This window comes from Vigna radiata, chromosome 9 (assembly GCF_000741045.1).
Source record: "Vigna radiata var. radiata cultivar VC1973A chromosome 9, Vradiata_ver6, whole genome shotgun sequence".
Taxonomy (NCBI): domain Eukaryota; kingdom Viridiplantae; phylum Streptophyta; class Magnoliopsida; order Fabales; family Fabaceae; genus Vigna; species Vigna radiata.
Genome location: NC_028359.1, coordinates 5,678,153 through 5,694,230, shown reverse-complemented (window position 1 = coordinate 5,694,230; position 16,078 = coordinate 5,678,153). Strand labels below are relative to the sequence as shown.

At 31.2% G+C, this 16,078-nt stretch overlaps 2 protein-coding genes across 2 annotated transcripts; one reads left to right on the top strand and one right to left on the bottom strand.

The window, feature by feature from the left end:
- Positions 1 to 9,313: 9,313 nt before the first annotated feature.
- LOC106773764 (E3 ubiquitin-protein ligase TRAIP) lies at positions 9,314 to 13,862 on the bottom strand. Its single transcript, XM_014660512.2, has 9 exons — positions 13,610 to 13,862; positions 13,236 to 13,503; positions 12,133 to 12,234; positions 11,965 to 12,047; positions 11,745 to 11,861; positions 11,414 to 11,516; positions 10,706 to 11,327; positions 10,393 to 10,586; positions 9,314 to 9,768 (listed from the first exon to the last, which is right to left on the bottom strand). The coding sequence occupies exons 1-9, from the start codon at positions 13,726 to 13,728 to the stop codon at positions 9,652 to 9,654; spliced, it is 1,725 nt and encodes a 574-aa protein (XP_014515998.1). The 5' UTR covers positions 13,729 to 13,862; the 3' UTR covers positions 9,314 to 9,651.
- Positions 13,863 to 15,078: 1,216 nt separating this feature from the next.
- Positions 15,079 to 15,852, top strand: LOC111242547. The gene is made up of 2 exons (XM_022786319.1): positions 15,079 to 15,269; positions 15,435 to 15,852. The coding sequence occupies exons 1-2, from the start codon at positions 15,079 to 15,081 to the stop codon at positions 15,646 to 15,648; spliced, it is 405 nt and encodes a 134-aa protein (XP_022642040.1). The 3' UTR covers positions 15,649 to 15,852.
- The last annotated feature ends 226 nt before the right edge of the window (positions 15,853 to 16,078 follow it).

Genomic DNA, 16,078 nt, shown 5'->3' with positions numbered 1-16,078 from the left:
ATCAATTTCAAGATTAAATCCAGAAATCAACAGTACAATGCCTCATACCCTCGTTTCACCCAAATTCATCCTAAGACAGTATAATTGATCAAGAACTTTCATGTTACCACTGTTTCACATATTTCAAACAACATTTTTAGCACATGCCGATTCAAATTGATAAGACAAAACATGAGTTTCTAGCTTCCCTTACCTCTAGAGTGAACAGTCAAGCCCAAAGATGATGCACAGTGTCCTGTTCTTAAGAGAAAAGCCTAAAGGCACCTATATTTCACCAAATGGTGATAGAAATTAGTCTCTAGAATAAAATTAGGGTTAAGAGTTTGGGGAAAAATTACAAATGCATTACATGCAGCAGAATTTGCTACATGATCAAAGTTCAAAAAGGGGAAAGTTGCTTACCCTATGAAATCAAAATGTAATCAGTGAAAGTCGGAGCCTATGATGCCAAGATCGCCTAGGCTTCTGCGGAATGGAAATCCAGTGGCTCAATGGGGGTAGAATCTAGAGAGAAGAACAGAGGTTTTAGAAAAGCAAGGTTAGTGAGATAGCTGTTTTGGAGGAAATGGCACAGTCACGTTCTGAAAGTGTCTTTTGTTGCAGCTAAGGTGTTTTAATTTTTTTAAAACTTACTCTTATTACTTTAATATTCTTAAAAATTAAAATTTTAATTTATAGGTTATTACATTAAAAATGTATACTTATTAATTGATATTATAAAAATAGATTAAATATGTTTTTTTTTAATTATTGAAAAAAAATATAATTTGTCTTTAAATTAAATTATATTACTCCAATGTTAAATTTCATAAAAATAATATAAAATATTTTTTCCAACAAATATTTTATAAAAATAATTTACATATATTTATTTGGAAGGATGTTTTAGGTACTTTCATAAAAAGAAATTCAAAAACACAATATTGTATAATTTAGTTTAGAAAGTAAACAGAATAATAGTGTGTGTGTGTTTGTTTTAAACGAAAACCCCAAAACTCATCAAGAAAAATTATTGGTTTCAATGATATCTTCATAACTATGATTTAGTGAGGAAAATTATAATCAAGCACCACGTATATGTTCTTCATTCTGCTGGAAATGCTCGACGACAGGAATGTCATAAATTGTGTTTCTTTCATGTGTTATTATTTACACTTTAAAAATGGCTAAATGTGTAGTGTAGCTTTACCAGGCACATACAGATGAATCCTTAAACTAGCTTTGCTTCATGTTGGTTTTTTAGAATAAAGAGACGTAACACATAAACGTATTTGAAGTAAAAATACTTCTGTATTATTTAATTTAAAATAATAAGAAACAATATAATATTTAAAACATAAAAAAAAGTAACTATTCACTAACATATGTAACTACTACTAACATTTTTATCCTAATTTTAATCTACTATTTCAATCCATAATTAAAAATTAACTACATCCTAAACAATAAGGAAGAGACTTTGACTCAATTAAATTAAAAATAAAATATTCCTAAAACATTTTCCTAACGCTCCTCTTTACTTTAGAAATTGCAAAAGTCTATGAAAGTTTAATCTGGCTTCAGAAAAAAAATATCTTAATCCTGAATTGTGAATTCTAACATAACTCTTCTTGATAGCTTCACCATTGATTTTATTAGCACCTTCAGGCTCCTTTTCTTCTTCGTCTTCATAGTCAAGAAGCTCCTTCTCGTTCCAATAACGTATTAAACTGTTTCCTGGTTTGCCATGGTCACCCATGATAAGATCATGACCCTAGCATTATAACTAGAAGGGGCAACAAATACATCACTTTGAAGGGACATGTCCTTAAACCTGTCGACCAAAGAATTTGTTTTGCCTCCATGACAAACTACAACCACATTGAGAAGGATCAAAACCAATGTTGCAGTCATTGCTGCAAAATAAAAGAAACTCTTTGCACCCAAAATATGATGAGGATGTCTAAAAAATAGTTTGCTCCTCCTCCAATGGTTTTAGAGCAAAGCATTTACCTTTCATTTTGATTTTGAAAATTTCTTGACTAGTTACATCTCTAATCAAACAAAATTGTCTTCAAAAGCAACTTTGAAGCCTCTCTCAATCAATTGGCCAACACTTAACAGGTTTTGTTGAATTTCTGGTACAAAAAGGACATCAGAAACTAACTTTGTACCTGAGCAACTTGTTATTGCAACAGTTCCCTTTCCTTTTACCGAAATATAATCACCATTGCCTATTTTGACTTTGGTGATGTTGGTTGGCTTTAAATCTTTGAAAAGCTCCTTGTCATAGGTCATATGGTTTGTACAACCACTATCAATTAGCCAAGATTCACTTGAAGCATTGGTTGAAAAACAGGTTGCAACAAAAAGTTGATCTTCCTCCTCTTCATTTGCAATTTGAGCATTTCTTGTTGTTGATTTTGGTTTTGGCATATGACAGCTTCATGCCCAAGTTGATTGCATTTGGTGCATTTAGTGTCAGGCCTTCTCCAACAATTGAATGGAGGATGACCCATCTTATTGCAGTGCTTGCAAGGAGGATACTTTCCCTTGTTGTTTGGTTGTTGGTTCCTTTTTTTGTTTTTTCCAACGGTCTTCATGTTTAGCAGGCAAGGCTTCCTCAACAAAGCCTTCTTCTCTCATAGCCCTTCATTGTTCTTGTGCCTGCAAGGAATTCAGCAACTCTGCCAAGGTGATCTTAGAAAAATCCTTAGTGTTTTCTAAGGTAGTTATGGTAGCTTCAAACCTTTCAGGTACGGTAACCAGAATTTTTTCTAACAATACGAGAGTCCTTAAACTCAGAACCAAGCAATCTTACTATGTTTGCTATGTTCAAAAGCCTCTCTGAGTACTCTTTGATAGTTTCAGATTCTTTCATCTTCTGCAATTCAAAGTCTCTAATGTGATTCAACACCTTCATGCCTTTAATTCAATCATCTCCATCATATTCTTCTTTGAGATAATCCCATATGGCTTTGGCTGACTTTAGAGACATGATTCGAGTGAAAATGGTTGGTGAAACTGCAGCAAAAAGGCACGCCTTTGCCTTAGCTTTTCTGGTTTTTCCGTCCTTGTGATTCTTGATTTAAACCATTGGATTGACAAATTGCTTTTTTTAGGAACATACATATATTCATTACCACAAAAAGGATNATGGTAACCCCACCATTAACTACTTCAATTTAATAGTAATAAAAAGACATGTCCTACCAAGACAAAATTTGTAACTTGCTATACTCTTGCCTAGCAGGCAAAGATTGACTTCTGTGGAAAGGATGATTCATTCAGATCGACATGAGAGTATAACCACATTGCATTGCCGGAAGGAATTTCATAATCCTCTTCAACTGCCTCCCATAGATCTAGAGCTTCTAGGTAGCTTCCATTCGTACTGCCCAAATTTGATAAAAACTTGATAATTTTCACCATCAAATCCATGCTTTCAGTTTCTCTCACAGGTCCCTCAAAAAAGGGCTCTTGATACCAATTGGTTTTTAGAATAAAGAGACATAGCACAGTAACGTATTTAAGCAAAAATACTTTTGTATTATTTAATTTGAAATAATAAGAAATGATAAAATATTTAAAACATAAAAAAGTAACTACCCACTAACATAAGTAACTACCCTCTAACATTTTTATCCTAATTTTAATCCACTACTTCAATCCATAATTAAAAATTAAATACATCCTAAAATAAGAAAGAAACTTTAACTCAATTAAATTAAAAATAAAATATTCCTAAAACATTTTCCTAACACTTCACCTTGAGAAAATCTAATTCTAGAATTTTCTTTTCTTTTTTTATACATTAATCCGCATTCTAATTATTTTACGTCTATTTGGGTTTTTGACAATTTAAACGACTAAAGTGTTTATCACAATATATATATATATATATATATATATATATATATATATATATATATATATATATATATATATATATATATATATATATATATATATATATCAATTTGATATATTGTTAAAAAAATATGGAGAGAAATACTGATAAAAAAAATATATGGAGAGAAATAAATGAAAGATTGAAATTTGACCAATTTTGAGGAGTTGAAGCATGATCAGTCAGGTCAGGATTCAAAGCTTGTGGTATGAATGTGTGGGATGCCAACCCAACCATGTGCAATATATATAATGTGTTAATATATTGCACATTAATTTCATTTCTTTCAACTTTTATTTCTGTTTTTATTCTACTTTCTTAAAGTACTTCCTTTTCATATTTGCGATGTCAATAGAAGAGTGGTGTGGATTTGAGTATTCTGCTCCATCTTTTAGAAATTTATTTTTATTCTTAACTCATCTATTTTATTGTTCAAAATATTGATTAATACAATTAAAATGAAAATTACAACAACAAAAATAATAAAAAATAATAATTGAGTAAAAATTAAATAATTAGAAAAAATAGAGAAAAAATTATCAAATATATACAATAACAAATATAAAAACGAAAATAGATATCAAAATGGATATGAAAACAAAAACGACACGAATATTATTTATACTGCTACCATTAACATGATAATTCCTTTTTAAAATACGAACAAAATTAAATAATTTAAAATGTGGTTCATTTCTTCTTCCTTTTGATATCTTGTTTAATTTAATTTATAACTAATGTTATCACACATTTTATTGGTTATATTTTACCTTATTATAATATATTTTTATTTATTTATGTGTGTTAATCTTTATTGATAGAATATTTTGTTGATATAAATAAGACAAAGAAAAAAATACATTCATGAATAATCTCTCTAAAGTTAGTCATAGTATACTTATAAAACCAATCTCTTCTTAAAAAAATTTGGGTTGTCTTGGAATACTATTAAGAAATGAATTTTAAATCTTTGGAACACTATTAAGAAATAAACTTTGAATCTAATTTAATCTCACAAAACTAATTTGTAAGATAAGGTTTGTACACACTTATATATTATGAATTAATTTTATCTCTGGTCGATGTGAAACTCTCAACACACTCTTCTCACACCAAGACATATACATATCATACAAGGTATTAGACATGAGTGACCTCATAATGACGTGATAGCAGGTGAAACAATAGACTCAACTATAAGGATGATAAAAAGGGTCAAGTCCAACTAAAAATGCGAGTCGAGACAACATTTTCAATCTGAGAGTTTGAACCATCCTGACACGTCAAGCCCAACAAGCCAACCCACCCAATCCAGGAAATAAGCTCGTAGCCCGACTTCATTACACTAACACAATACGGCTTCATTTCCACCTTTCTCCTCTTATCTCCAGACCACTCCTACCTACCCTTTTTCATTATTTATGTTGAATTGAAGAATCCCTATTGGTTTTAGCGTCCTAGTATCAGCTCGGCAGCCCATCATCAACCTATTTTCATGTAAAAAATTAAAAATGTCAACCCGTGTCCATGTGATATTAAATTTTCAATGACAGAAAAGAAAATAGGTGGGATCGGGTTGTAATGTTCAACCCATTTTCAATTGGCAAATTAGTCCGGCTTGGCTCGTTTTTTGAGAGTCAATATCAAGTTGAGCTTAAACAGGATGGATTTCCTGTTTTGCCACCCCTACTCAACAAACAACAAATGTTGCTAAGATATGCTTTAACTCATGACTTTGATACTATGTTAAGAAGTAGACTTAATAATATAAGTGAATATAATAAGTCAGTTTTGTATGACTGAGTAAGGCTTAAAGTCTACTGTCACACTCTTTAATTAAAGTATATATCTTAGTGCAATTTGTTTTTTACTAAATCTATTATCTCATTCACTATCGGACTATTCATTAATGTCCAGTCTCAAGTTCAAAATATATATATACTTCTACATAAGGTGAGTGTGTTGGAAGGTTTACATCAAGTAGAGATAATATCAATTTATAATATATGGAAATATTATATTACAAACCAATTTTATAAAATTGAGTTGCATTTAAAGAAGAAGTATTTACTCAATTATGAATAACAAAAGTTTAAAATGTTATGATGGATTATTATTATTATTATTATTATTATTATTATTATTATATATATATATATATATATATATATATATATATATATATATATATATAAAAGAGCATAGTTATGGTTATTTATAAGAGCATATGTTGGTGAAAATATTTACTTCTCTTTTATCAGCAAAAGTCGAAGCAATAATAATAAACAATTAAGTTAAATTCAAATAAGTCAAATACTAAAAGAGGCGTTGACGAAGACTCGTGATAAAGGCCGTGCGCAGTCCATAGATTGAGAGTGTCTGCAAGCAACCTATTACTATCTCATATTCTCAAACCATGTGTAGTTCATTAAGAAACATAGTATGATCATTGATCACTATTATCATAATTTATTATTATATTATCAGATGTTATTAATACATATTTTTTTGTACTAGGAGCTATGAGAAGTTTAATGTATTTTTATTTGTAGGTATTCTCTAATTCTCAATTTAGCGCTATAACTTTAGGAACCTCAATTTCATGTCATGTTATGTTATTTTATTTTTATTTTTTATTTTTTGATAAAAAAGTTATAACTTTGTAAGGTAGAAGTTATCAAAAGCAATGATTACACAATTAATTTTATTTTAGGTCATAATTGAGAAGTAAATTGATTCCTTGGTAAAAAAAAAAGAAAAAAGAGAGAAATAATATAATTTTTTAAATAATTCTTTATATTTAAAATGTATTTTTAGGATTTCTTTTTTTCATAATTTCGTAATTATGCTAATCACAAATATTGATAAGTTTTTTTCACATATTTTATAAGGGTTTAAACTCTCCTTAAGAAGAAAAATGTTAAATAACCATTTTTTTTTGTCGTAGTGATTTATCTTTAAAAATAATAGTATATATTTATTTCAAAGTGTTAAATACTTAAATTAATCCTATTCGTAATTTTTGGATCTTATGATTAATAAAATCTGTAATTCTAATTTCTAATTTTTTATTTTTTAATAATCAAGAAAAAGAATACGAAGAAAAATAATTATCACTGCTGTTAATATTGCGTAATTAAATGTGTTTGGTTTAAAAATTTGAAAGAAAAAATCTAACATAAAATGCAACATTAATATAATTAACTTTATTTAAGTAAAATGTAAGGTGATAAATAGAGTGTTAACACGTAAGATTTGAAGACAAAAGGGTGGTGTGATCGAAAATGTTAGAGTAAGTTATTGGAATAGATGCAGCCTAAAAAGTGTTTATCTTTTAGAATTTATGTAATACTAGAATGTAGTGTTTGAATGAAAAAGAGGAAAGTCAACTGTAAAAAATGGAAGAGGTGGCCGAATGAGTCAACTAAGCAAGATAGTTGGCATTATTGGTTAGACGCCATCTGGTAGTCTTCCATCATAACTTATATGTAACACGTGGGCAGCCACAACATAAACAATTTAACCTTAAAACTTTCTATTATGTCACTCATTACGGTTAAAACATTCTTAACCTAAACTTGGACAAATTTATATTTTTATCACATCCAATTTTATTTCCAATCAATTTTTAGAACTATATGTTAATTAAATTCTCTCACTTAAATTTTTTAATAAATTAAAAAAAAAAAAAGTGGCCATGGAAATACTAATGATAGAAAAAGAATAATTAATAAACGATTGATTAATTAATAGAGAATTGAGATAACAGTAGTTATGTTAAAGAATAGCTCTGAGTCACACTATAGAACCAACTTTCGTTAAATAGGTGTAGCTGAACTCAAATAGTATTAGGGAATGATGAATGAATATGAATTTGAAGACTTCTACTAGAAAATAAATATGTACACCAAAAAAAGATAATTTCTTTAATATTTAATATATAGGTATAAAATTTACGTGAATGGAATTTTTTTTTCTACTCTTTTATATATTGAAAATTTTACATCGATTAGATATAAGATCATTTTAGTATATACAATACAAATCTTATTTTATAAATCAGTTTTATAAGATTGAGTTGGGTTTAAAGTTTACCTCTAACATTATACGCAGTTTTTCTATTTCCCATCAGCCTCCCTGCCTCTCTTATACAATAAAGGATGCATCTAGAAATCCTTTTTAAATAGGGAATTCTACCTTAGACGCATTAGTTGAATCCAACTTTTTTACTAGGAAAAAGAAAGAAACAGATTCAACTTTGGAAACATGTGGAGTGAAATGAACAAGAAGCATGCAAAATCTTTGCAGGTAAAAAGACTAGACCACTTACGTCGTGGTTTGAGAACATGAGGATATGGTGCATGCATGTGTCACTTGCATGTTCTTGACAACCTTTGTATTTTGTTTACGAGGAAAAGTTATAACCTTTCCTGCATGTCCCTGTCGCAGCCTATGAAGCTGAAGCTATCACAGAACTCCATGCCACCAAATGCGAATAACCAGTACTTTGTTCAAATTATCATGCGACAAGTTTTTTTTTTTTTTTTGTATTGCGTCATCATACTAATGAGCCAAATATGATGACCATCGAATATCTTAATGAAAATGAAATGATATTGTATTGAGAAAAAGGAATGTAATGTATAACAAAGATAAAGGACAAACAATTTCAGAACAATCAATCCATCTTATTTGAATGGTAAACTCTACTCTCAATCTAAAATGAATGCTATAACTTAAGATAAAAAATAATAATAATAATTTAGTAGTATTTGGCTTCTACTCTTTTTCACCTAAGGCAGAGGAAAACATACTTTTATTTTATCTTCATATACTCTTTACTTTTATAATGTCAAATAATTACTTTTATTAAATATTCCCGTTTTCACTTCTTTTTTAGAGATAAATTAGAATATATTAATAATGCAAAATATTTTTAGTGCCAACAATAATTAATTATCCTGCAGATTAAGTTCGTTGACTTTATAATAATCACCATAAAAGTTACTTATGATTATAATTTTCTTTTTCTTGCAAATGACACTGTTCATATATGAGTGGGTGAAATCTTTCTTGATTTTTGTTTTTTTTTTTCTGGACAGATGTTCAAAATTGCCTAAAGTAAGAAAATGGGCATGAGCCCAAACATATCAGCAGATCAAAGTAAGGAAAAAAAAAGTCAACATTTCCTAAAGCCATGAACTAACGGAAAGTATTGAAAATGCTAAACTCTTTGAATATTTTCTTTTGTAAGTATTTTTAACAAAAAAATCACTTTTCCAAACGGTAAAATAATCTGTTTTAGGAAATTCGAGGTGATTAAAGAAGTTTTAGGGGTGCGGGAAGAAAAAGGCCCATACACATCTACCTTCTACTGATCTACAAACATCGTTGTTGCTAAAAAAAAAGAATCCAAAAACAATGTTCTTTAAGAATCTTTGAAAGTCAACCTATCTTCAAATTCCAAAATATAAACATATCTTCTTTAGCTATATCTAAGCTCATTCAATTTGCATTGTTTCAAACGGGGCAGAATTTGGTTAAAGATAGAACCTAAAAGAATAATTTTACCATTTGATTAGATACTGAAGCCAGGGAATCAATTGGTAGATTTTGGTACACCCTTAGCCAAAATTTCCAAAGCTCATTATTCAAAGTGATGAAAAACTCTCCCCAAAACTAATTTCTTGAATCTTCTATCCTTCCCTTCTGTAACAAAGGATGAATTACTTTACAATTTGCAACAAGGACAGACCAATATATTACTGAGTGACTCTCCCAAAAAAGTGTTCTATCTGCAGACATCCCTGGGAATGCAAACTACTTGTTTTAGCTCCAGGCTTTAACCTTTTTGAACTTGCTGAGTTTTCCTTACCACCCTGCAACACAAATTTCTAGAGTCACCTTACAGCTTTAAGAAGCATCAGAATGATATAATACTCAAGTGAGTTGCTACTCTTAATAAGTGCATGTTTGAAAATGTTTCTTTTGGAAGACATAATGCAATTTTTTCTCTAATATAAGCTCAACCGAACAAACTAAGCTGTCAAAAACATATTACCAAATTAGCAAATATAGTCAACAACCAAGTGTAAAAGTGTTTAACTCATCAAGATACGATTGCAAAAAATAATTACAGAATACATCTCGTGCCCTTATTACACACATAATGAAGTAAATAGATTTACAATCACTTGTCATACCTTTTGTCAAGTGAAGTTCAGGGTGAAAACGACAGTCTCAAAGGTAAAAAAGATAATAGAAGGGAAAAAAAAGGAAACAGAAAACCTGTTTGGGATGTGAATATTCAATTTCTACAGTAACAATTATATCACTGTCCACTGTAAAATCCACCACCTATTTGATGGTTATAGAAATTTGTCAAAGATAACAAGCTGATTGCTGGAAGCTAGTACTGCTATTTCAAATGAATCAATTATGATTGAAAATTTATGGCTCAAAAAAACTCACATTCGATCAAATTTAAACATCACAGAACTCACCGAGAGGATTTGGGTAGGAGTCCTTAGAACTTTTATTCTGCCACCTCTACCATCAGCCCCTACAGCTATTAAATCCCCATTACTTGATCTTTTTGCAGATGATGATTCACTGTTCTGTCCACGCTTGCACCATTTTCCCAAAAACCGATGAGTTCCATCAGGACCGAGCAATCCACCAGAAAAGCAGATATTATCTGGAAGTTATGATGGAGAAAGAAGCATAAGCCAGCATTTTAGATTTGTTGAGTAAATCATCAACCGTTTCTTATTTTTTATTATATCGAATATCTTCAAAACTCAAATAGCACCATACCTGAATTTGAAAGTGTAAACGGTGACTCCTTTCTAATGTTCAACACAGGTTGTTTAATGGTGGTTTGCAAAGTTACTTCTTCATCCACAGGACCAGCTGAATTGTTAGTCATGTCAATGTCAATATCAACTCTGGGAGACTCGGCCAAAGTACATTTTCGTAGCAATAATGTTTCGGTCTTTGTGGCAGACGTGGTCTCTGGCTTCGCTAGAGAAGGCTTGCTAAAAGCAATACCATCCATGTCTCGGTCTTTGTAGCTGTATTTTGAACATCCTTGCAAAGGTTTAGTGCCTTCTAAGTCATCTTCATCAATTGTAATATAGTCTCTCTCTTTATCAGGAGTTATATTACTAATATTCACAGTCTTATTTGAAGTACCATTAGAGTTCTCCATCTTCAAAGATTGAGGGTTGTCGTTTGCAGGCAGGTTTATTCCAGATTTGGGTGTTGAAATTTGTTTGCTTGGTTTTTCTACTGAAAATTTGCAAGCTGTCAATTCATCAGAATCAGTGTAATTATTCTCAAGATTCTTTGAACTCTTCGTTCTCTTTGAAAGTTTAAGAGACTTCAGATATTCATTCTCTTTTGCTTCAGCTAATGTCTCCAGTTCTAGTACCCTTGCCTAAAAATGCCCAGAAAACTCCAACGGTCAATATTCATTTCTTTGGCCTTATGAGATTAGCACTAACAAGCTCATCATGTACATACCTTCAGTTTAGTGATCTTTTCTTTGGCCTTCTCAAGCTTTTTGCTATAACGAGCCTCACCTCTTCCAAGAACATTGCACTTGGCCATCAATTCTTTGTAACTCCTATCAGAATAGTGCAATTTCAGTTTACATTCCAGGCAAAGCATAATAGCTTTAGTCAACCAGGCACAATGTTAAGGGCAAAACATGTATATTGTGCCTACAATACAGAGAATAGTATCTCAACCAAAAGCAGAAAAATTAAATTGATGGCTTCAAATTTCAGGAAGTTCAAAACTGGGAAACCTTACAACCTAGCTTATTCAGCAAAATAAGATTAGAGGGAAAAACCTGTTCCGCATGACCAGAGATCTTTTCAATGTATCTATAGTGTCTTTACTGTTGGCCCCATTACCGAAAGTGGCAAGCTTCAAAACCTCCTCTTCATCAAGGTCCAGATCAGACACTCTACGGTGCAGGCATAAACCAACTTAGCAGGAAGTAAAATGATAAATAAATACTATATCATAAACAAAATATGGTTACTCAACGAAAACGAAGCTCCACTCACAATTTTAATGCTGCAAGTTCTTTAGCCAAAGCCATATTCTTTTCTTTTAATCTAAAAGACTCCAAAGTTGACTGCTCAAGTTCCTAAATCAATATAATCTCCACAAGTTAATTCAACCTGTAAATAGATAAATTGTCACAAATTAAACAGAAAGCCAGAGTAACTCACCTCTGATTTCTTACGAAACTGGAATTGTATGGACGCTTTTTGATTTAGTGCCTCACTCTTTAATGCTGTTTCTTTCTTTGCCTGCTCCTTGCAAATACAAAGCTGAAAGGAAGAAGCATAAGAAATCAATAGCATGGACAAAACTTCTTTTAAAACATTTCTAGTAAGAGTAATACATAGGAGCAAGAATAAATTCCTTTACTCTACTAAACCACTCGTTCTTCTGTCAGAATGCCACATCAACAACATATGAGGGTTTTTTTTTTAATTTTTACAGCTTAAAGTAGCACGTCGCATGAAATGCATGAATCTCGAGTTTCTTTCTACTTATCCGATCATCAGAAATATAAAAACATGCGCAGATATTCATTGAGCTATTGTAAAATATAACCTCTACTGAGAACATTACAAAGAACAATTCATTTCAAAACAAAACCTCATTCTTCTTGTGACTTAATTTTAACCGATTAACGATTAAAAAAAACAAAAACCAACACCATTTCCAACCAGTAATCATCAAGAACAAACCAGTCATCAATTTAGCATTCCATTAACAGTTCTATACAACTAGTAGTGCCACACACTCACTCAAACCTCAACCTAAAAAATCCCATTTACACCACAAACTAAGCTAAACACAATCAACGACAACAGCAATAAAAGCCTTATCCTATTATTATACTAAGTGACCATAGGTAAATGGATCGCAAGGTATCACTAAATCCAAAGAAAGACTAAATTCATGAGAATATTATCCAAGAATTATCCTAACAACTTCCTCCAATGTCTTTCTCGGTCTTCCTATGACTCATATCTCCATTCTGAACATCAAGTGTCACTCACACCTCAGCCTAATGCATCTCATTTACCCCACAAATTAATATGAACACAACCAACAAAAGTTGCAACAAAAGCCTTATCTCACTGTGTGAGGTCCAGTACATGAAACACAACATCATTAAGTTCAATTAAAGAACAAATTCTAGAAATACTATTCACCACAATATCCGTCAATGTCCTTCTTAGTCTCCTACTAAACACACCCATATATAAAACAGAATAAATAACACAATAAAACACAAAATAAAATTAAATAAAAGCACCTCCAGCTTAACTCCTTCTAGTTCCTTTGTTTGCCGTTCTAGCTCAGAAGTGAGCCCCGAAACTTTCACCTCCAACCTCTTCACTTCCTTACGCAGAAGCCCGACATTTTCCTCAGATTCAAAGCTCTTCAGAAGATTCTCGCCATCGCTCACGTCCCCCACTGACTGAAAATAAAGCCTGCACGCGTCGCTGGCCCCGCAACTCTGTTTACAAATGGGGCAAGTGTGGTTCTTCCCTTTCGTAGAGTACTCGAACCATTGCTGCAGACTGCAAACAAACACACCCAAATCAAAACGAAGGCAAAGAACGGAACTTTAACGACGTTTGCGTCGATCAGAGGAGGAAAAACGCAAAAAGGGTAGAAGGGACTTACCAAAGCTCGTGAAAGACGTGGCCGCAGATGGAAACCGATTGGAGGTCCTCGGTAATGGGGTTGAGAGGCTCGTAACAGATCGAGCAAATGGTGCCGGCGAATTCTCCGCCGTCCACCATCGTGTGCGGTGGGTAGTTGAATTGAACTGGACTGAAGGAACGGTTCTTTCTCTCCGATGTTTTCTAGCCACGCTTTTTTTCCGAGAAAAAATAGTGGGAAAATGAAGGCGAATTTGAAAGCTGGCGCAAGGTCAATTTTTCTAAGGGCGGGAAAGAGAAAATGGAGAGAAGACACTGAAAATCTTGATTTATCTTATTAAAAAGGTAGGTTAATAAATCAGTATTATAATTTCTTTTAATTTTATTTTATATATTTATATATTTACAAACTAATTAATTAATTACTATTTTTAATTAAATAAATTTAAAAGTATTATTTTTACAAGTTAAATTATTTTATTATAATTAGTGATTTGAACTTAATTTATGTTATAAAATTATTAATATTTATCTTTTAAAATATATAATATAAAGAAAGTAATGTTTTTTTTTTAATTTAAAAACAATCAACAGAAGAAATTGGTTCCGATAATTTTATAATAAAAAATCATTACTATCTCAATTTTTTTGTTTTGTATATTGATATCATTATGAAATATTTTAAATACATTATATATCGACCAAACCAAGTGTACAAGATAATTACAAAATATAGTTCGAATTTATTTTTCAAAAACAGGTAAAAAAAATTGTATTATTCATATATATATATATATATATTCTTAATTATACATACCCAGCATATCCACGTCAGTGTCGTAAAATATTAGCTTTACGTTAAGAAATTCTGCAGGGCGAAAATCCATTATATGCAGTCATAAATAGGTTAGTGACATTTAACCAAATTTTAATAGAAAATAGACCGATTAATTTGATTCAATAAATGCGATTTGACACTAACCACTTACACTAAGTAAAAGAAAAAGTCTAAGGAACTAAAATTTGCGTAAGAAAGTCCACACAAGAACTTTGTAGCTAAGGGTTAATTCATAACCAAATTTCGTAAAGAAAAAATGTTCTTTAAAAGCAAAAGTTCCATAAATACTTAAAATACTTTCGAATACATAAAAAATATTAATTTTTTAATGTTTACTTATGTGCAACATAATGCGATTTAAATTTTAGTATTAGCATTATATTCAAATATAACCTTATTAAAAGATTTAGAAACACAAAAGAAAATTTATAAAGAAACAAAAATAAAAAGAAGGTTAAAATCTTCGAATGGCCTTCGTATTTATAGAAAAATTTCAATTCCTATATCTTATTTTATATTGTCTCGATTGGATCTCAATTTTGAAAATGTGTAATAAGTCGACGTAGATGATTTTATTATGTGGAAATGAGGTTTAAATTATGATGTGAGATTGGAGGCTTAATTTATGATGTGACATTATTTAATTGGATACCATGGTTAGAAAAAAAAAGGGATTTGGTACAGTGAAAATTAGGGGTAGGGATTTCGCACAGCAAGGTTGCTTTTCACGGTGTGATGGTGGCGGCAAAGGCTTCGAGAGGAAGCAGATGTCGAACATGCTCACGTTTTGGTTTGTTCTTCATGGTGTTCCTCTAGTTCGCGTTTTGGGTTTTCTTCCTTGTAGGTATGATAGGTTTCTGATTTGCGACGAAAGGCTTTATGGATTACAGAGGAACAAACCTGAGTGGTTTACGGTGGCGCGATTTTGGATTACATCAAAGTCGGTGGTGGTTTTGCGTGGAGAAGATGCGTTCACAATTTGGGTTATGTGATTTGGATGTTTTTGCAGGTTTCATAGAGGCGTTGTGTTTCGCGGTGAGATTGGGGGTTTAAGTGGTTCGAATTCGGAGATTTGTGACAGAGTTTTTTTTAAGGTTTTGGACAATGATGGTTCTCATGGTGGTTGCGCAAGGAGGAAGATTCAAGCGGCGCATGGAGGCAAGGCTATCGTGGAAGAGATGATGGAACTCGTGATTTTAAGGTTCTCTTTCTATGCACGATGAAAGATTTCAAATCTGCTCCTACGATAGTTTTCGATGGTTTCGTGGTGGTTCTGTTTATGGCTGATTGGTGATGGCTTTTGAGGTTGAAGAAGATGATGTGACGGGATGTATGCGGGAGACAAAAACTGTGTTCCTCTTTCATTTTGCTTTTTTTTCTTTTCTTTTACTTTACCAAATTCTGCATCATAATTTAAATTTCATTTTCATATAATAAAATCATCCATGTCAGCCTATTTTGACGTCGTTTCTTACCATTTTAAGAAAAAAACTTATTTATTACACATTTTCAAAATTGAGGATACAATTGAGACTACATAAGATTGAGATTTTTGTACAAATATGAAAGTCATATGAGAATTTTAACCTAAAAAGAACTATATACGTAAACATTATTATCATCTTTAAGTCTTATTGAACAATTAAAACGAAA